This window comes from Symphalangus syndactylus, chromosome 9, assembly GCF_028878055.3.
Source record: "Symphalangus syndactylus isolate Jambi chromosome 9, NHGRI_mSymSyn1-v2.1_pri, whole genome shotgun sequence".
In the NCBI taxonomy this organism is placed as follows: Eukaryota; Metazoa; Chordata; class Mammalia; order Primates; family Hylobatidae; genus Symphalangus; species Symphalangus syndactylus.
The window spans coordinates 102,800,983-102,824,454 of record NC_072431.2 but is presented as its reverse complement, the minus strand read 5'-3'; the positions used below and the strand labels follow the sequence as shown (position 1 = coordinate 102,824,454).

At 38.1% G+C, this 23,472-nt stretch overlaps 1 protein-coding gene across 1 annotated transcript in view; it reads right to left on the bottom strand.

Annotated features, from left to right (window-relative positions):
• The window catches only part of HIBADH (3-hydroxyisobutyrate dehydrogenase), a 136,545-nt gene that overhangs the window by 111,890 nt on the left and 1,183 nt on the right, over positions 1-23,472 (bottom strand). Inside the window, exon 2 of the mRNA XM_055293592.2 lies at positions 11,484-11,644. Within this exon, the coding sequence (XP_055149567.1) occupies positions 11,484-11,644 (161 nt within the window). The remainder of the gene's footprint in view (positions 1-11,483; positions 11,645-23,472) is intronic.

The following is a 23,472-nucleotide window of genomic DNA, read 5'->3' as shown; positions in this document are numbered from 1 at the left end:
CCCAAAGCAATTTATAGATTCAGTGCTATTCCTATCAAACTACCAATGACATTCTTCACAGAATTAGAAAAAAACTATTTTAAAATTTATATGGAACCAAAAAAGGAGCTCAAATAGTCAAGGCAATCCTAAGCAAAAAGAACAAAGCTGGAGGCATCATGTTACCCAACTTCAAACTCAAACTTTTCTACAGGGCTACAGTAACCAAAATAGCATGGTACTGGAACAAAACAGGCACACAGACCAACGGAACAGAATAGAGTCCAGAAAAAATGCTGCACACCTATACCCATCTGATCTTTGGCAAAGTCAAAAAAAAAAAAAAAAAAACAAGCAATAAGGAAAGGACTCCCTATTCAATAAATGGTGCTGGAATAACTGGCTAGCCATATGCAAAAAACTGAAACTGGACCCCTCCTTATACCATACTCAAAATTCAACTCAAGGTGGATTAAAGACTTAAATGTAAAACCTAAAGCTATAAAAACCCTGGAAGATAACCTAGGAAATACTGTTTCTAGACATAGGACCTGGAAAAGATTTCAAGACAAAGATACCAAAAGCAATTGCAACAAAAACAAAAATTGACAAATGGGACCTAATTAAACTAAAGAGCTTCTGCACAGCAAAAGGAACTATCAACAAAAAGGAAACAGACAACCTACCTAATGGCAGAAAATGTTTGCAAACTATGCATCCCACAAAGGTCTACCACCCAGAATCTATAGGGAACTTAAATCAACAAGCAAAAACCAAACAACTGCATTAAAGAGTAGGCAAAGGACATGAACAGACACTTTCCAAAAAAAGACATACACACAGTCAACAAGCATATGAAAAAATGCTGAACATCACTAATCATTAGTGAAATGCAAATCAAAACCACAATGAGATACGATATCACACCAGTCAGAATGGCTGTTATTAAAAAGTCAAAAAATAACAGATGCTGGCAAGGTTGCAGAGAAAAAGGAACATTTATACACTGCTGGTGGGAATGCAAATTAGATGAGTTACTGTGGAAGCAGTGTGGTGATTTCTCAAAGAACTCAAAGCAGAATTACCATTCAACCCAGCAATCCCATTATTGGGTACATACCCAAAGGAATATAAACAGTTCACCATAAAGACACATGCACCTGTATGTTCGTCATAGCACTATTCACAATAGCAAAGACATGGAATCAACCTAAATGCCCATCAATGGTAGACTGAATAAAGAAAATGTACATATACACCATGAAATACTACGCAGACATAAAAAACAATGAGATCATGGCCTTTACCGCAAAATGGATAGAGCTGGAGGCCATTATCCTAAGCAAACTAATCCAGGGAAAGAAACCAAATACCACATGTTCTCACTTATAAGTGAGAGCAAAACACTGAGTACACATGGACACAAAGAAAGGAACAACAGACACTTGGGACTACCTGAGGATAGAGGGAGGGAGGAAGGGTGAAGATCAAAAAACTACCTGCCAGGTACTATGCTTATTACCTGGGTGGCAAAATAATCTGTACACCAAACTCCTGTGACATGCAATTTACCTATATAACAAACCTGCACATTACCCCTGAACCTAAAAGTTAAAAAACATCATCAATGGCAAGCTTCCTGTGGGCCTTGGAGGCTGCCCTACAAACACACTCATTTTCTGAGTCCATCATTCTGCCCAACTTATTTTAATAAATGCTTATATAATAAAAACTTCCCTCTGATTTTGTTTTTAAATTAAAAAAAACATAAAGGGATAAGGAAATGTCCACATATTTTATGAAAATGACCACAAATAACAAGTTCAACCAATTATAAATGCCCTATCAGAATAGGTTAACACTTAAAGGCATAAACAAGCTATTAAGTAGTCATGTAAAACATATTAAACTTATCAAAGTTTTTATTTCCCTAATAATCCACGTACAGTCAAGCAAAAGAGATACATTCTGAGAAATGTGTTGTGAGAAAAGAAAAATAACTTGGAGCAGTCTGAGCCATGTGAGGTTTACAAAATTTATCAGGCCCAGAGAGACGTGAGCATAGGACTTTGATCACCGCCACCCTCCGTGCCCAGTGGCAATTGCTTAAAGGCATTTTTGTTCCTGACTAGCTGCCTCACTTATTATTGTCATATTCCTAGAATTTGGAATACAAAGAACAATGTACAGCCAATTAATAATTTATGTTAACGTAAACTCTTGGTAAACAACTTAGGAACTGCCTCTTCTTTTTTCCTTAAAAACCCACCTGGGGCCAGATGCAATGGCTCACACCTGTGATCCCAACACTTTGGGAGGCCAAGGCGGGCTGATCACTTAAGCCCAGGAGTTCAAGCCCAGCCTGGGCAACAAAGCAAAACCCTGTCTCTACAAAAACACAAAAATTGGCTGGGCATGGTGGTGCACGCCTGTGGTCCCAACTGCTTGGGAGGCAGGGGCGGGAGGATCACTTGAGCCTGGGAGGTTGAGGCTGCAGTGAGCCATGATCCCACCACTGCATTCCAGCCTGGGTGACAAAGAGAGACCCTGTCTCAAAAGAAATGAACAAACAAAATCACTTGTAACATCTGCTAATCGTATGTATTCAAGGCAACTTGAATTTATGCTTCCAGGTGGCAATTTTCCACCTTTTGGGCCTGAATAAACTCTATATCTAATCACAGTTTCTGAATCATTATTTTAATAAGGTTGACAGTTATTAGGCTATTTCATGTTGTGCAAACATCAGAGAGGGCACTTACAGACCTTCATGGTGTAGTGTATTTCTTCTAGGCTACAAACCTGTACAGCAACGTTAATGTACTGAATACTGTAGGCAACTGTAACATAATGTAAGAATTTGTACATTTAATGATCTATACATACAAAAGGTACAGTAAAAATACTCTATTATAATCCTATGGGACTACCTTTATGTATGCAGTCCATGACCAAAACATCCTTATGAGGTGCATGACTACGGTTTTACTAAAGCTTGAAGAAAAGCCTCCAGGGTCATAATATTCTAAAACACTTCTTCACCTGGAACTGCAGGTGGCCATCTTGCACCTTGAAGGGAGACAGGAGCCTGATGGAGAAAAGCAGACTCAAGAGGCAAAGAGAAAATAAAAGAATCTGGCTACATCTATGTCACTAAATTCAGCTCTGCCAGAGGTCAGGCCACTCCCCAACTCTTCCAATACATGAAACAATAAATTCTCAGTTTTTGCTTTCAAAAAAAGAAAAGCACTTCTTCAAAACAACATCTGATTTTCTTCCCTGCAAATCTCTCACTGAAAGAACAGTTGACATTAGAAATCAACTAACCAGCATTTCTGCAATCTTGGTGGGGTGTTGGGGGATGGGCTTGTTTTCTTTGGCTCTCACTTCATCAGCTTGACTTGATATAGTAACATAGAGGGAGGAAATGGACACTTGTCCTTAAAAATGTATGAGTCAACTCAAATATACCCCGAATTTTTTAACCTTTAAACCCTTCAGGGCACTACTGTGGCAAAAAGTTTCAAGATTTCACACGTACTTTTCCATCTCATCCCAAGTTGTGTCTTGGCCTTATAGTAATAGAATGAAATTCATTTTTTCTTTTATCCAACATTTTAAAAAACTAAACATAGCTATGAAATAAGAATGTTGACATTTTAATATATCAGAACGTATTCATCCAAATTAATATTAGCTTTTAAAGTAGTGCTCTTAGGAAATCACACTTGTTCTGATGACATGGCCACTGTTCAAAACATTCTCTAAGCTGCCAACATATATCATTTATCAACAAATGCTTTCGTTTTCTGTTGCCCTCAGGACCAAAGCTTTTTCACCCTTTACCTTTCTCACTTCATTCATCTGAATTTTACATTGTCCTACCTTCCACTGCTGTTAAAATCAATACTCAGAGGACCTCTTAGAGTCAAGATGCTTAAGAGAATGAGAGATGTGAGGAAGAGAGGCAAGAAGATTCTGTCCTCCAGGCTTCCTGCCTCAGTGTGAACCACACACAGAATTTTCCCCACTGTGTATTGGGGGAGGAGGGGCAACTGTACACAAGAAGCTGTCTTCGCTATTCACTCATCTGGGATGAGCACCAACCCAGAGCCCACGTTCATTCCTTCTTCACACCCAGTGACATATTGCAAGGAAGAAGAAAAAGGAAAACCCAGTAACGGAGTCGGTGTCCTGGAACCCTCAAATTTTTATGCAGGAATCTTGGAGACCTTGTCCTTCATGACTTTCATTTCAGACTACAAAGATAATACAATCTTTGTTGGGTGAGTAAAGATTATATAAAATCTTCCTGTAATTCCCTATCAGAAATGAAATGAACCTTAAGAGTTGCTTATTTTTTTCTTCCTCAAAAATTGCCTTAGCACTTAATTATAGTCAAATTACAATAGGAAGTTCCTTGCAGTATTAGTTGGTCTTGCCACCTAAGACATATCCAACACCTTGTCACCTCCAATTCAACCTGTTTTATTCCCCAACAGCATTAGGTAAACTACTAGACATTTGGTAGTTACTCAAGCTATCTCTGTTGACCTAAAGTAAAAGTCTTCAGCAAAAACTGAGGCTCCACTTTTTGAGGAAATTGCTCCTTTGTCCTCATTCTTAATCTGGATAAATCCTACTTATTCTTTTGCTGTCTGCCTAAATGTCTAGTCTTTAGAGAGAATTCCCCTAACCACCCTCTCACCTAACGTAACACATTTTATTAAAAACTAATGTGACCTTTTACTTTTTCTTTAGACTTATCACAGTTTGGAATCACATATTTGTGTAATTTGATAATCTAACACCGCCTATTGGTCCCTAAAGGCAAGGACTGTGACTATCTTCTTCTGAGCTATATTCCCAGTGCCCGGCACATAGAAAGTTCTCGAGAAACATCTGTTAAATAAGTGACTTAATGAAGGTCCTATCCCGTTTTGCTAAGGTAGTCTACAGTAGCCTTAACCCATAGTGATTAGAGCAATAAAAAGTAACTTTTCTTCACAAAAAAGGAGAATATCTGATACTACCAGTTGAATGGACAGCATGAGACGAGGAACAGCTGTGTACAGCAGAGGTGAAACTAAGGCATACAGAAACTAATTTATAGTTAACATTAACATATAGTGATTAATATGTGCCAAATGCTACTTTAAGCTCCATGCATAATTAACTCACTTAATCCCTATAACAACTCTATGAAAACAGTATGATTATCCTTCATACATGTGGAAACAAGCATATAGAGACACTGAAAAACTTGCCCAAGATTGCACAGATACTAAGTGGTAAAGAAAGATTCAAAACCTACACATTTTGTAGATTCCCAGTGTTTGCTGCATTAGTTTTCCACGGCTGCTGCAACAAGTTACCACAAGCACAGTCGCTTAAAACAACAGAAATTTACTCTCACAGCTCTGGAGGCCAGAAGTCTGAAATCAAGGTGTCAAGAGAGACACACTCCCCACAAAGGCTCAAAGGGAGGATCCATCTTTGCCTTTTCCAGCTTCTGATGGCTCCTGATATGCCTTGGCTGGCAGGAGCATAACTCTAATGTCTGCCTCCATCTTCACATGGCCTTCCCCTCTGCGTCTCTGTGTCTTCTTTTCTGTCTCTGGTAAGGACACTTGCCATTAGCTTTAGGGTCCACCCTAAATCCATGATGATCTCATCTTAACTTTAGATCGTCAAAGACCCTGTTTCCAAAAAGGTCACATTCACAGGTACTAGGAGTTAGAACTTGAATATATCTTTTTTAATAGCTTCACTGACATATAATTTGCACAAAATTCACCCATTTAAAGTGTACCAAAGGCCCTGTTATCATATTCACAGATATATGCAACCATGATGACAATTTTAGAATCTTTTCAAGAAAAAACCTGGCCAGGCATGGTGGCTCACGCCTGTAATCCCAGCACTTTGGGAGGCCGAGGTGGGCAGATCACGAGGTCAAGAGATCGAGACCATCCTGGCCAACATGGTGAAACCCCGTCTCTACTAAAAATACAAAAAATTGGCCGGGTGCGGTGGCTCACACCTATAATCTCAGCACTTTGGGAGGCCAAGGGGGGTGGATCACCTGAGGTCAGGAGTTCGAGACCAGTCTACCCAGTATTTTGAAACTCCATCTCTACTAAAAATACAAAAATTGGACAGGCATGGTGACATGTGCCTGTAATCCCAGCTACTCAGGAGTCTGAGACAGGAGAACTGCTTGAACCCAGGAGGCGGAGGTTGCAGTGAGCCAAGATTGCGCCACTGCACTCCAGCCTGAGCGACAGAGCAAGACTCTATCTCAAAAAAAAAAAAAAAAAAAAAAAATTAGCTGGGCGTGGTAGCACGTGCCTGTAATCACAGGTACTTGGGAAGCTGAGGCAGAAGAATCACTCAAACCCAGGAGGTGGAAGTTGCAGTAGGCCAAGATCGCACCACTGCACTCCAGCCTGGTGACAGAGTGAGACTCCATTTAAAAAAAAAAAAAAAAAAAAAACCAGAAATCTTATATGCATTAGCTATCATTCCTCTATGCCCAACTTTCCCACTTCCCCAGCGCTAAGCAACCACTAATCTACTTTGTGTCTCTATATAGACTTCCTCATTCTGGACTTTCAGGAAAAGTCTATAGTATTTGGTCTTTGGTGACTGGCTTCCTTTATGCAGCATGCTTTCAAGGTTTATCAATGCTGCAGCAAATATTAGTACTTCATTTCTTTTTATTACTGAATAATCACCATTGTATGGATATAACACATTTTGTTTGGACATTCTATCCACTGACAGATTTTTGAGTTGTTTCCACTTTTTCGTGATTATGAATAATGTTGCTAAATACACGTTTCCAAGTGGACACAAATTTTTTATTTCTCTTGGGTATATAGTTAGGTGTGAAATTGCTGGGTCATGGCATAATTCTAATGTTTAATTGTTTGAGGAACTCCCAAACTCTTTCCCAAAGTGGCTGTACCATTTTACATTTCCACTAGCAGTGTATGAGGGCTCCAATTTTTCTACAACCTCACAAACACATTTTGTTATCTAACTTTTTAATATAGATTCTAGTGGGTGTGTCTCATGGTTTTGATTACTTTTTTTTTTTTTTTTTTTGAGACAGAGTCTTACTCTGTTGCCCAGGCTGGAGTGCAGTGGTGGCAATCTCGGCTCACTGCAACCTCCACCTCCTGGGTTCAAGCAATTCTCCCACCTCAGCCTCCTGAGTAGCTGGTATTACAGGTGTGCACCACCATGCTCAGCTAATTTTTTTTGCATTTTTAGTAAAGACGGGGTTTCACCATGTTGGCCAGGCTGGTCTTGAACTCCTGATCTCAAGGGATCCACCTGCCCCAGCCTCCCAAACTGTTGGGATTACAGGCATAAGCCACCTCACCCGGCTGTTCTGATTATGTTTCTACAATGCCTAATGATGTTGAGCATCTTTTCACATGTTTACTGGCCATTCATATCTCTTCCTGGGAGAAATGTCTATTAAAATCCTTTGCCCATTTAATTGAGTTACTTGTCTTATGTTGGCATTGTAAGACTTCTTCATACATTCTAGATACAAATTCCTTATCAGATATATGATTTGCAAATATTTTTATCCCATTCTGTGAATTGTTTTTCACTTTATTGATGGTGTTCTCTGGAGCACAAGTTTTTAATTTTGATAAAGTCCAATTTACCTATTTGTCATTTTGTTGCTCATGCTCTTGGTGTCATATCTAAGAATCCTTTGCCAAATCCAAAGTCATAAAGATTTACCTCTGTGTTTTCTCCTAACAATTTTATATGACATCTTTGGGGGTTGGGGAGGTAGGCCACTATTCAACCCACTAAACAACCGAAACAATAGATAATTATTATTAAATTGTAACTCCATGGGTACAGAACCACACAAGAGAAGGCAAGGGAGACAAATGATCAGTGGCTTGACTGATCTAGGCACTTTATTTTCCAGCAATCTAGTTTATAAATAGGTTAACAGGTAGCTACATTTCAGAATCATCAACAGAGATGTCACATACACACACTCAAAAATCTCTTTCACATTAATTTCAAAAAGAACCAAAACTCTGAAGTCAAAGACCTTTGTTTAGACACTGGCTCTTGCTATTCATTCACTGCACAGTGTTAACCCCTCCTCTGAGAGGTATACATTCCAAGACTCCCAGTGGATGCCTGAAACCAGAGACAGTACCAAATCCTATAACATAATCTATATGTTTATATAGACTATGTTTTCCGTTTTTTGTTGTTTTTTTTTTTTCTTTTTAAGGCAAGGTCTCACTCCATCACCCAGGCTGGAGCACACAGCTCACTGCAGCCTCAACCTCCTAGGCTCAAGTAACCCTCCCACCTCAGCCTCCCAAGTAGCTGGGACTACAGGCACACACAACCACGCCCAGCTTTTTTTTTCTTTTTTTTTTGAGACAGAGTCTCCCTCTGTCATCCAGGCTGGACTGCAGTGGTGCAATCTCGGCTCATTGCAACCTCCACCTCCCGGGCTCAAGCGATTCTCATGTCTCAGCCTCCCAAGTAGCTGAAGCCACAGACACATGCCATCACGCCTGGCTAATTTTTGTATTTTTAGTAGAGCCGGGGTTTCGCCACGTCGGCCAGGCTGGTCTTGAACTCCTGGCCTCAAGTGATCCGCCCGCCTTGGCCTCCCAAAATGCTGGGATTATAGGCACAAGACACAGCGCCCAGCCAGTTTTTCTTTATATATACACTCCTATGATAAAGTTTAATTTACAAATTAGTCACAGTAAGAAATTAACAACAACAATAAAATAGAACAATTATAACAATATGCAAGCATCACTACTCTTGAGCTTTGGACCATTATGAAATAAAATAAGGGTTACCTGAAAATAAACACTGCAATATCACAACAGCTGATCACTGAGGCGGCTAGTAAGTGACTAATGGGCCAGGGAGTGTCTACAGCATGGAGATGCTGGACAAAGGGATGATTCACATCCAGGTTGGGACAGAGCAGGACAGCACAAGATTTCATCATGCTACTCAGAACGGCATGTAATTTAAAACTTATAAATTGTTTATTTCTTGAATTGTGTACTTAACATTTTCAGACCACATTTGACCATAGGTAACTGAAATTGTAGAAAGTGAAACTGCAGACAATAAGAACCACTATATAACGTTAGGGATATTATTTAGCTTCTCCAAACATCGGTTTCTTGATAACACTTCTGTTGCAAAGATAAAATGAGATAATATATACAAAATATTTAGCAAAAGACCTGACACATAGTAGGTGCTCACTAAATACTGTATTAGATTCTTTTCTCTCACTTTCAAAATATAAATATCTCCTTCATGCAGGGATAAGCTTTATTCTTAAGGCAGCCTTCCTTCACACCTACCTAAAATTAGCAACACTACAGAAATAAGAAACTTGTTGGGAAACAGAGGTAAGCCTGGTAACTTCAGAGTATGAGGTAATTCAGGCAGAGCATCAGAAAGCTCTAGAATTCTGGGAAAAAGCAGGAGAGATTCACAAAGCAGTGATGATCATTACAGTTGTTCCACATACAAGCTGGAAGTGCTACAGGCATAGAGGGAAGAGTACCTGTGTCAGTAACAACATAAAAGGTCACAAGCTTCTGCTTTGCCAGTCTAGGGTAATAGTCCCCATTCGATTCCTACCCCACTCTTTGGTTAAATTCTGTATTTAATTGAAGATATTTCCTCTGTTTAGAGATCAAGTACCCTTGTTACTCTTACTAACAGATAAACCACTGTAAAATGGCAATACCAAATAGATGTGTTAACACAAAAAGTAATAACCATCTCCTCAAAATAACTACTAACTGGTTCATCTCAGACTGAATATCAACTTGAAATGCTCACCATCTCTGAAGATGGTAAAAGGCCACCTTTCCCAGATTCTCTACTATACAACTGATCAAATCTCTCCAACAAGACTACCAAGTCCCTACATGAATTAAGCCTATAAGCCTGCTGTACTGGGAGTATAGTATCCGTATTCAGAGACTGAACACGCAGAAGCAGCCACAACACTACCCTGAAAAGTTCCAAAGTCATACTTCCATCCTCACACTATATACTGCTGCAATTTCCATATGGCACAAAAATCATGGAAAAGAAAAAGATTCAGATATATAGTTCTGAAAATGGCCTCTAAGTTACCTAAAGCCGTTCTGTAACTAGGTATAGCATTTTTCAGTATTTACTTTCAAGTCTATTATCTAGAAGTTGGCTGTTTAATTTTTTTCTCTCACCTTTTTCTCAGGAATTTTTTAGTATTCTCTGTTCTGGGATCACACACTATCCTCAGTTACCACTCTACAACTTGACCAAGAATAATTTCCCTCATATCTAGAAAAAACAAACTCTATATTCAGATACTGATACATGGTCTCCTGTAGTTTGAGTTATTGATAAAGTGTAACAAATCCAGACAACTCAAGACTTAACCAGCAGATGCTATCATCCAACATGATAAACTCTAGTACCAAAATTCTTTAAACGTGAATGATAGCCTAAAAACAAAACACTAGAGATCCACTATAACTCAACTCTTCATTATAGGACATAGTGTTTTTAGGCTGTCTCCTGGTTTATGGCCAATAACTAATAATTATTCACAAAGTGCTGCCATATGATGTTTTCAAAGTATGTTCACATACATTCTCTCATTTGAGCTTCACAACCTAATGGCATAGGTTGTCATCGTTCACATTTTAAGAATGAGGAAATCAGCAGAAGTGATGTAACTTGCCCCCAGTAAGAAAGCATGTAACAGCTGGGCGCGGTGGCTCACGCCGGTAATCCCAGCACTTTGGGAGGCCGAGGCGGGCAGATAATGAGGTCAGGAGATCGAGACCATCCTGACTAACACAGTGAAACCCCGTCTCTACTAAAAATACAAAAAAAAATTAGCCGGGCGCGGTTGCAGGCGCCTGTAGTCCCAGCTACTCGGGAGGCTGAGGCAGGAGAATGGCCTGAACCCAGGAGGCCGAGCTTGCAGTGAGCCAAGATCGCGCCACTGCACTCCAGCCTGGGTGACAGAGCGAGACTCTATCTCAAAAAAAAAAAAAAAAAAAAAAAAAGAAACCATGTATCTGAGCTGGAACTCAAACTAAGCTTTGTATCTCTAAGCCTACTCTTGTTTTAAAGACAATTGTGCTTTTAATAACACAGGAGGTTATTTCCACCAAACTAACTACTTTAACAGCACAATCAGTAAAGTTACTATCTGAGAAAACTGATACCGAACTAAAACAAGGCCCTCCGAAAAAACGTGCAAAATGTTCCAAGTCACCTGCCAAAGAATAGATACCCCTGAATGTCTGATGAGAACTCTCTTTTACTGCAAATCTGGATGTTGGATGAATGTTTACATACATATAAAATTAACACTGAATTAGGTTTACAACTCCATTGGGTATACTTCTAAGAAGCTGTCACCTACTTAATCCTCAAAATCTAAAACAAATCTAAAGAAAAGGTCTTACCTGTTCACCTGCATCTTGAAACTCTTTGCAGGCATCAGGGAACACATCATAAATAATAAGTGGATAGCCATGTTTCATGAGATTTTTTGCCATTGGATTCCCCATGTTGCCCAGTCCAATGAATCCAACTGGAGTCTTTGAAGCCACTGACCTAGAACACACTGATTTCAATACATTATTTTCAATAGGGGCAAATAACATTTTTTATTGTAAACATTCATTTAATATTAGCAAGTCAATTGTTAGATTTTTTTTTAATAAAAGAAACTTTTAGGAACCAGGTGCAGTGGTGCACACCTATAATCCCAGCTACTTGGGAGGCTGAGGCAGGAGGACTGCTTGAGCCCAGGAGTTTTAACAGCCTAGGCAACACAGTGAGATCCCATCTCAAAAATAAACAAAATAATAATACATTTATTTAAAAAAAACCCACTAACTTTTAAAAGGCAAATTTTAAACTAATGGACCTAACCACATTTAAAGTTATCAATAATGTGCAGGCAGACTAACTTCTAATTATTTAGTTTTCTGGGGCATATTCACAAAATTTTAAGCATTTTTCCTGTTTTGTACCTGTATAACATTCTTTTACCATTTTTAATAAGCTAATGTTATCATTTATAAAACACCTAACATGTAATTTACTTATAATGTGAAGTATTCCATATTATCTCCCTTAATAATGTGTATAAAAGACAGAAAGTATTCAATAAGACCTATGTCTTGGAACAGCTCCAAGAATGGAAAAGCTTTTTACCTTCCCACTCCCACAGTTACAGAAATCATCCCCTCCAATGATACAAACAAACAAACAAACAAAACTCAAAAAGATGTTAAACCCAGGAGAACGGAATCACCAGTTTACAAAGGTGGTCCTGGGGGAGAAAGGGGAGATACCTCCATAGGCTTTAAATGGCAAGTGTAACAGTATCAGGACCTTGGTCTAACAACTCTGAAATTTCAGAAAAGAGACACTTCCTTATTTTATCTTTATTTATTTATTTATTTTTTGAGACGGAGTCTCGCTCTTTCACCCAGGCTGGAGGGCAGTGATGCAATCTCGGCTCACTGAAGCCTCTGCCTATTGGGTTCAAGCAATTCTCATGCCTTAGCCTCCGAAGTAGCTGGGATCACAGGCACACAACACCACGCCTGGCTAATTTTTGTCCTTTTAATAGACACAGGGTTTCACCATGTTGACCAGGCTGCCATTAAAAAAAAAAAAAAAAAGCCTTAAAAACTATACAGGTTTTATTTATTCTTTTCTTTTTCATATAAGACTTTTTGAAATTACTCCGTGGGCATATGAATCAAAGTAATGTGTTACAGAGTGGGGAGGCTTTACATTACTATGGAAATAACGTTAGATGCAATTTTTCACTTTCTAGATTTAGAACTCCACTCAATAAATATTCATTGCATGAAGTACTATGACAGAGCTCAGAGATAGACACAAGCAATGTATGGTCCCTGTCCTTTAAAAGCTCACAGTCTAGTGAGGGGAGAGAGAGAAGTAACTCTCCTTGCTCTTTCATTTCCCAGCATTCTTTTTCTTTTTTCTTTCAAGAACTCAAGCTTTAAAATTTGTAGTGTAACAACTAATCACAGTCCCTCTTTTAAGTTTCAGGTCCCCTGAACTGAACTTAATCTGCTCTTCCCTGAACTGAATCTGAATGGAATGAGATTTGTTAAAAGCAAATTATTTGAAGCCCTAATGCTTAAGAACTAGAGGTCTTCTTGGGTTAGAAGCATATTTAATTCCTTTAACTTAATGATTGACTCTAACACTTCCATTAAATGTGGGTGTCATTTCTGTGCAACATCATTTAACAGGCGCTAAGTTTAATACACTGGTATAATCTTTCTCGCCCGCAAGGAATTCTATGACAGAAAAGTGACACCAAATTGAAATTTTATTTTGATATCAAACAGAATGAATACACTTCATCAGAGAACTCTAACTAATGCTCATAAACAAACTAGCAATAATAGCCAGAAAGAAAATGTGGCATTACTGTGTTAAGGTTGAAAAGGTATAATTTAGCAATCTAAAAACATTAGAAACTAGGAAGATTATAATTTAAAGACAGTTAATTTAACAGGCAATTCACTCTAGGTCAAACAATTCATAAGTATGGTCAGGTAGAACCACAATTCATTCACAAATTCAACAAATATTAAGCAACTATCACATGTACCAAAAGAGATGCCAAGGAAGGTAAGAGACACAGTCCTTGCCTTTAACAAGCTTAAAACCAAGAAGAAATAAACCATGTACATGAACATTAACACAAGACAGTTAAGGATAAAAACACAATGCTGATGAAAAATGAGAATTCATGATGTGGGAACTTGAGGAATGTGGCATCTGACCTGGATATTACACAAGGGGTAGGATTTCAAATGGATAGGAGGGTAAGGAGGAGGGGAACTCCATATAGAAAAAGGAACATTAATATATACAAGGAACTAGGAGAGCCATGAAGAAATGACAGTAATAGTTAATATTTACTGCAATTTTACTACACGCCAGACACTGTACTAAGCACTTTATAAACAGACCTATTACCACCATAAGATATATATGAAGCCCATCTTACAGCTGAGAACCCTGATGCTGAGTTGAAGTAAAATACCCAATACTTTACTAAGTTGTAATACCAAGATTCAAATCCACACATTCTAATTCTAGAGTCTCCACTTGTAAACACTGTATGATACTGCCCTCTATTCTTCCTAAAGAATGCACAAAGAAACAAAACAGCAAGAGATTAAGATTTAAAAAAAATGCAACCATAATGTGGAAGGATGGAAGGATGCTAAACAACTTGTATTTTGTAGGCAAGAGGTAGTTATTGAAACGGTGGGCAAGAGAAATGACAGATGAGACTTACACTTTAGGAACAGAAATGAGGCAGCAGTGTACAATGAATGAACTTGGAAGAAAAGAGCCTAGAGGCAAGAAGACCAATATAAAAGTGACAGTAATCCTCTAGATGCCTTAGTTCGAGCTACTATAACAAATATACCATAATGGCTTAAATAACGAACACTTATTTCTCATAGTTCTGGAGGCCAGGAAGTCCAACATGAAGGTGGCAACAGATCCAGTGTCTGGTAGGTCCACTTCCTTGTTTGCCGATGGCTATTTTTTCACTGTATCCTCACATGGTAGAGAGCAGAAAGAGAAGCAGCTCTCATGTCTCTCTGTATAAGGGCACTAATCCTATTCACAGGAGCTCTACCCGCATGATCTAATTGCCTCCCAAAGGGCCTAGCTCCTAATATCATTATATTGAGGGTTAGGAATTTTGGCCAGGCGCAGTGGCTCATGCCTGTAACCCCAGCACTTTGGGAGGCCAAAGTGGGTGGATCACCTGAGGTCAGGAGTTTGAGACCAACCTGGCCAACATGGTGAAACCTAGTCTTTACTAAAAATACAAAAATTATCCAGGCATGGTGGCATGCGCTTGTAATCCTAGTTACTCAGGAGGGTGAGGCAGGAGGATTGCTTGAACACAGTGGGTGGAAGATGCAGCGAGCCAAGATCGCACCACTGCACTCCAGCCTGGGTGACAGAGCGAGACTCTGGTGTCTCAAAAAAGAAAAAGGAATTCAACGTATAAATTTTGTGGGGACATAAAATTTCAGTCCATAACAAAGTCAAAGTTAATAAAGTGTGGTAGCCACAGAAAAAGACAGGTATAACAACTATTTCAAAGACAGAAGTAAAAGGATTTAACAATGGATTGGATTATAGGCTAAAATAAGGGTGAGGTCCAAAATGACAGCAAAAGAATAGCGTTACCAATACCTATGTGAAGAAATCAAGGAGAGCTGGCTCAGTTTTACCCAGGGTAACCATGAACTGTCAATGAGCTGAAAAGACGTCCAACAGACTATTAGAAATACCATGACCAAGGTTTCAACGATAGGACGAGAAAAAAGAGATATACCTGGTAGCCATTTGTCTCAAAAGTTAAAAGGTGAAATTTGTAAAAGTTAATAAAATCACCAGATGAGTATGAAGAGGCTGAAGGCCAAAAGCTGAACCTCTCTGAAGCCCAAGGGAATGTATATATTCAAAAGTCAAAAAGTCAAAACCAACCCTAAGCTGAAACGGATGTTAGAATTAGAAAACAAGGACATTAAAAATTATAACTGTAGTCCATATATTCCAAAGGTAGAAATATGAAAGATATTTTTAACAATCCAAATTAAATTTCTTGAGATGAAATTTACTAATAAAATATGTGAGATGAAAATTATACCAGAAGATTAACTGAAGAGTAGATACCAAAGGAAAGATTAATAACCTTGAAGATACAGCAATAGAAACTATTCAAAACACAGAGAAAAAAAACTTTTTTAAATAAAGAAAGCATCAATAAGCTGTGAGACAGCTTCAACCACCCAAACACATATGTAACTAGAGTCCTCAAATGAGAGAAGTGGGGCAGAAAATATGTGAAGAACAAATGGCCAAAAATGTTCCAAAGTTGATGAAAACTACAAACCCCATGCATCCAAGGAACTGTATGAACCCCAATACAAGAAACATGAAGAAAACCATACTAAGACGCATCACAATCAAACGCACAAGAGCAGCCACAGGAAAAAGGACACACTATGTAGAAAGGGAAAAAGATAAGGATAAAGGCAGATTTCTCATCAGAAACAATGCAAGTGAGAAGACAGTGGTGCAACATTTTTTAAATACCGGAAGAAAAAAACAACTGTCAAGCTAGAAATCTATAACCAGGAAAAGTATACAAATATTTGTATATTCCAGAGGTATGAATAAATCTCAGGGGTATGGTGATGGATATGTTTACTATTTTTTTTTTTTTTTGGACAGGGTCTCACTCTGTCACCCAGGCTAGAGTGCAGTGGCATGATCATAGCTCACTATAGCCTCAACTTCCCAAGCTCAGATGATCCCACTTCAGCTTCCCAAGTAGCTGGGACTACAGGCATATGCCACCAGGCCTGGCTAATTTTTGCATTTTTTTGTAGAGATGAGGTTTCATCATGTTGGCCAGACCAGTCTTGAACTCCTGAGCTCAAGCAATCAGTGGGCCTCACCCTCCTAAAGTTCTAGGAGTGTAGGCGTGAGCCACTGCACCCAGCCACACTCTCTTGACTGTGAAGATAGCTTCACTGACTTATATACATCAAAACTAATCAAATTGTATACTTTATGTATAATTTATCATATGTCACTATATTGCTAATAAAGCTGTTTTTAAAAAGTCAGTATCATACTTATAGAAACAAGAGAAGATAGTTCTCAATACTAAAGTGATAGATCAAATGTAAAGTGTGAAGTCTGAATGGATCCTGACTTTAAAAAAAAAAAAAAGCTAGCCTTTAAGAAAATAATGAAATTTTGAATGTAAATTGTACAGTAGATGATACCATGGAATCACTGCTAATTGGCTTAGGTAGGATAATGGTAGTTTGGTTACATAGGAGAATATCCTCATTCTTAGATTCATGCTGAAGCATTAGGGTTAAAGTGTCATGTCAGCAATTTACTTTCAAATGATTCAAGTGGGATAGGTATATATGTGGAAGAAAAAAAGTCAGTGTGGCAAAATATTAACAACTGTTGTTTCTAAGGAAAGAGTATATGGATGTCAGTTACATTATTCTTTCAATACTTTCTGCTTCATACTTTTCATAATAAAACAAGAGGAAAAAGTTTAGCATATCTATATGGAAAAAATATCACAAACAGATAAAATACAAATAATAAGAAAAACACTCCAACACATGACAAAAATAGGGCTACTTTGTTTTATATGTAAAATAACTTTACAATCTGGAAGAAAAACAAGAATAATTTTTTAAAGTAGGCAAAAATCACAAAATGACAACAGAAAATATGTAAATTACCCCCAAAAAAAACCTCTAAAAATATACCCAACTTGTCATAATTAGAGAAATACAAAACAAAATGATGTGATACCATTTTTCACCTGTTGGGTAAGTTTTTTCTTTGATAAAAACTACTCGGTAAGAAATAACTGATGAAAACATATGCTCTCATATACTGTCAAATTGTATATTAGGTCGACCTTTTGGATGGTAATTTGGCAAAAAAACTACATTTGAACTTTTATTTAAAATTTAAATTTAAAACATGCATACTCTTTGACCTAGCAATTCCATTTCTAAGAATATATACTACACATGAGGGGCCAGCCAACTTTGTCTTAAAGAGTCAGGCAGTAAATTATTTTCAGCTTTGTGAGCCATAAGGCTTCTGTTACAACTATTTCATTCATCTACTCTAGCTTGAAAGCAGCCATAGACAACATACAAACAAATGGGTATGGCCGTGTTCCAATAAAATTTTATTTACAAAAAAGGTGCCCAACTATGGGCCATAGCAATCCCTACTATGTATTAAACTCTGAACAACACAAAGATATAGTTTATTACAGCACTGCTTGTAACAGCCAAAAAAACTGCAAATAACTATGTATTAATAAGGCACTTCATTCATAACTAATTATATATTAATAGGACACTTAATTCATAACTAAATATACATTGTAGGGCACTTGATAATTCACAGTAAATCAACACAATGAAATGTGCAAACGTTTAAAAAAAGGTGACATATTTATCTAAAATTATAGGAAAAAATCTCCAGGATAAGTTATTAAGTAGAAAAAAAAACCAAAACACAAAATGCTGAACATTATCTATAGGATACGGCATAAGAGAAGAAAAAAGGATACATATGCATTAATTTTTCTGATTTTCTGTATGGATACACACGAAACAGCACTTACACCTGGAGAGTTGGACTACTGGGTCCGAGTTGAAGAAAATATTACTTTTTATTTTATAAACTTTACCATTTTTTACCATGAGCATGTAACTTTTGTAACTACTTTTATAATAAAATGAAATAAATGAAGTGGCACAGTGTAATTTAATATATGCTATGTGAATGAATAATAAACTAGGTATGAATGAATAATAAACTAAGTTTCATCAAATGGGCATATGAGAATAAAAGCCAGTTCTAAAGCAATTACAAAGTAATGCTGCTGATAAAAGTGGATTGTGTAAAGGTAAACAGTGTCGCAGCAACCATTACACATTGCAGGTTGACTCTCCAATATTCTTTCCCCTAGATCCGAGGTCAAGTTCCAAACTGCCTAAACTAATACATGGTAATGGCAACCTTCTGCCAAATGGCTGGTTCAGGAGCTGCCAGCCCTAAGTTAAAGTTCTGGAAATGCTGTGGAAAATCTGAAAGTGTAATGGGGAATAAACAAGAGATTAATGAAAGCATTGTATCTAATCAGCAAACTTCTGTGACTCTCAATATCACCAAGCTAAGTGATAGCTGGAGAAAGGCACAAACAGACCACAACAATGGATTTATCCAGAAATACAAGAGGCTGAAAAAAATGGTATTAGGCATCAGTGAAATTCCTAATTATAAATAAGTTTGAGATTGGGTACAGACAAACCTAGAGAGAGACCTTACGAAATGAGGAAACAAGAAAGCATGTCTATGTACTTGGAGGAAACGGGAGGCAGTCAAAGGACCAGGTGATGAGCATTATGTGACAGTATGTTTGTTAGAACAAGAATCACAGAGGGGGTTAAATCAACCAGAGACTAGTTCTGCTGGTGAAATCTCGGCAAGAGAATCACTCCTACTACTAAGATCCTAGAAAAACTGGAGTACTGATGTTTGTTACTGAAGCTGAAGAAGTTAATAACAATGAGGCCATGTTGGATGGGCCAACATGAATGTGAATGAAGATAAAGTTTTCAAAGGACTCAGCTCTCTTTACTTCATCTTTGTCTGTGGCAAAGTTAAAGAAAGGGCAGTATAATTAGATAACCTGATGTCAAAAGAGAAGTTATTTATTGATGGTGATAATGTTTAAAATTTTCTGAGTTGGGAAGGCCTAGGTTCCTATCCTGATAAGTTCACTTCTTAGATGTATACCATTGAAGTTACAAGTTACTTAACTTCTCTAGACATCATTTGATCAATAAAAGTACCTACTTCAGAAGATTATTGTAAAGATTACTTGAGATGATGCACATAAAGCGATAAACAGGGCCCAGCACATGATAGTAAGTATTAGTTACTCTTACCAAAAATGGTCAAGTAGTAGCAGTACAGGTCAAGTCCTATGCCAACTGCCCCTTTCTGCCTAGTGGGTTAGAAGTAAGAGCCAAAGAGATAGAAAAAGGTATAGATGACTGTAGGAGAAGCCCTGTATCTGAGGAAAGAAAGCTTTTAGTTAAGGTGAAACACCTGAATAAGCGCTTGGCAAATATAAAATAATTTGCACCCGAAGGGGCAGAAATCCACTGAGTATAATAGAATGATTATTGCCCTAAAAACTCTCAAACCTAAATAATGCATCTCTCTTTAAATAACTTCTGACAGCAGTGCGTGGAAAAAGTAGAGTTAAAACATAAATAAAACCAAGCTGGGAGAAAATCAATCAACAAAATACAAAGGTGATACTGGTTGACTGGTTAAGAAATTAGCATTAGTGTCTATTACTGAGGACCAATGAAAACAAACTAGCCAGAAAACTTGGCAAAGTTTGTTTCTAAATTTATAGACGCAAATTTACCGATTATGACCTCTTTCTCCAATGTAACAAGGGGAGTTATCCATATCTTGATAACCTTAAGTGCTACCAAAAAGCAGGTTTCACTAAGTGTCAAAATGCAAAAATTGGTAACAAGTTAATTATTTTAAATTTCTGAGGCTTTTCTATTCAAAGTAATGCATTTTCATTGTAGAAAACTAGAATGAAAAAGTATACAGTCGTAAGGGGAAGCATCTTATCACACAAAAATAAAAACAACATTTTGCATGGACTTTCAGTCTTTTGACTGCATTTTTCATTACATCATAAGGTTATATTTTCTATACAATGTATGTCTATTTTATCACATAATACTATGTTTTTATATCCATTTTATCACATAATACTACATCATAAGCACTCTATCTGCTTTACTATTAAGAGTTACTAAACTAAGGGTGATGACTTTCTCTATAAAGGCTTTTATGGTTTCAGTCAACTTATTTTAGTAATAAATACGTTCCTTATGTAATTTCACAAGTTTAGGGTCAACTTTTAGTCCCAGGACCACGAGCAGCTTTTCAGAACTTCATGTGCAGCCCTAGAAGCTAATGTAAAGGGAAAAACTGCCATTACATATCTGATTTATCCAATGAGTTATGCTACTCTGAAAGTAAATTTCATATATACAAAAAGGACCAATAATATTAAAAATTGTATTCCTGTTTCTATACATGATACTAATTTTTCCATTCTACCTTTGGTCAGGTGGTCACTTCAAGATGATCTGATGTGATTTATTTTTCCATGTACAAGCTGGAGAGTCACAACGTGACATTTTGTAGAGGGCCTACACCTGTAGATTTTTTTTCTCTGTACAAATAAGACTGAAACTAAACTTAATTACCTTGTAAAATAACATACACAATTTCATCAAACAGGTGATGAAATAGTAATATATGTACAATTTAATATTTCTCATTCTTCTATTTCCTTTTCAATGCTTTAAGTATTTTAAAATTAGGCTTAGGCACAGTAGCTTATAACTGTAATCCCAGTACTTTGGGAGGCTGAGGCAGGAAGATCAGTTGACCCCCAGAGTTCAAGACCAGCCTGGGCAACATGGTGAGACCCCATCTCTACAAAAAAAAAAAAAAAGCCAGGCGTGGTGGTGTGCACCTGTGGTCCCAGCTACTTGGGAGGCTGAGGCAGGAGGATTGCTTGAGCCCACGAGGTTGAGGCTGCAATGAGCCATGATTGCTCCACTGCACTCCAGCCTGGGCAAGAGAGAGAGAGAGAGACCCCATCTCAAATAAATAAATAAATAAACAAACAAACATACATTTAAAAATTAAGATGTGGCAGGCTGGGCACAGTGACTAATGCCTGCAAGCCCAACACTTTGGGAGGTCAAGGCAAGAGGATGGCTTCAGGCCAGTAGTTCTAGACCAGCATAGTAGGCAACCAGCCTTGTCTCAAAAAAAATTTTTTTTAATTAGCTGGGGATCGTGGTGCTCCCTGCAATCCTAACTACTTGGGAAGCTGAGGCGGAAGATCACTTGAGTACAGGAGTTCAAGGTTGCAGTGAGCTAAGTAGGTGCCACTGTACTCCTGCCTGGACAACACGGGGAGACCTGTCTCTAAAACGTATTTATAAAAAAGTTAAAAAGATGTGCTAACCGGCAACTTTTAGGTTTCATTTTTTTAAACAGTAAATTATATAGCTGCTTATAATATTATCATTCATATGATATAAACATCTGAAACATACTACAAATATCCAACAGAATTCAGAACATCACACATTACTATTTGAACCTGGTTCTTTTTCTTAATGTCATTTGACTCCAAACTTGCAGGTAGATTTTTTCCCACTCTTTAAGAATCTAATGTCAGAAAAGTTAACACTTTTGCAGTAAACTAAAATTAACAGAAATTTAAATGTTTAAAACAATTCCAGAGAAAGGCCGGGCGCGGTGGCTCACGCCTGTAATCCCAGCACTTTGGGAGGCCAAGGCGGGCGGATCATGAGGTCAGGTGATAGAGACCATCCTGGCTAATATGGTGAAACCCCGTTTCTACTAAAAAATACCAAAAAATTAGCCGGGCGTGGTGGCAGGCGCCTGTAGTCCCAGCTATTCCGGAGGCTGAGGCAGGAGAATGGCATGAACCCGGGAGGCGGAGCTTGCAGTGAGCCGAGATCGCGCCACTGCACTCCAGCCTGGGCGACAGAGCGAGACTCCGTGGCAAAAAAGAAAAAAATGCCAGAGGAAAAAAAATTGCTGAAGTGATTTAACCACTTCATCACAAAAGAACTATTTAAAATTTATCAGAAATCTATATTCTTACATTATCTTTGGGCCAAAGAACCCAAAGTACAAGACCAGAGTGCTGAGTACCTCAGCACTCTGAGGTAGGCCCTCCCAGTTTACAGAGGCACGCATTACAGTCTTAGGCCTCAGGCTCTTTCACCATGAATTGGTAAGAACTTTCATAACTCTAAAAGGTACATCAAGGGGTCATTAAAATACCATTAGAACACCTTGTAAAACCACTAAACAGCAAATGTCTTCCTTGGCTAATGAGAACTGAAAGAATTGTGAATTCATGTGAAAACTGGTGCTACCGTGGAAAAGTGTCTATTTTTTTAGGGTTATCTCAAAAGTTGGAAGCATTTTTGCAGCTCAATATATGAAGCTCAAACATTGGTTACATTCAAGTTTGGCATATTCTGAATTTTTATCTTGTTACTGTGGTTCTGTATCAGACATCTGTTCTCTTGCATCTCACTGAGCCTCTGTTCTTCTCCAACCAGAAAGGAAATTCAGAGGTTTCACTGAGGGGGAGAATGGGAAGCTGTTAAGAATTGTAAGAGAAAGTTCTTACAATTCCCGGCCAGCCACGGTGGCTCATGCCTATAATCCCAACACTTTGGGATGGGAGGATCACTTAGAGCGCAGGAGTTCAAGACCAGCCTGGGCAACATGTCGAAACTCCGTCCCTACTAAAAATACAAAAATCGGACAGCATGGTGGCACATGCGTGTAATCCCAGCTACTCGGGAGGCTGAGGTGGGAGGTGATCGAGGAGGTCGAGGCTGCAGTGAGCAGTGTGATTGGGCCACTGCACTCCAGCCTGAGTGACAGAGACCTTGTCTCAAAAAAAAAAAAAAAAAAAAAAAAAAAAGGGGGGGGGGCGGGGGGGCCGGGGGGCTCAAATCCTAACCCACTTTTTTAAGCAAAGATTAGAAAAAATTAATGCCAAGGTTTTTTTGTTATTAATTCTCAGTATGATCTTGCTAAACGGTGCACTGTTAACAACTCTCAAACTTTCACAGGAAGACAACGGCAGTCTCCCCACAAATCAACCAATTTTTCGATTAAAGAAGAGTCCTGGTGTGATAGAAA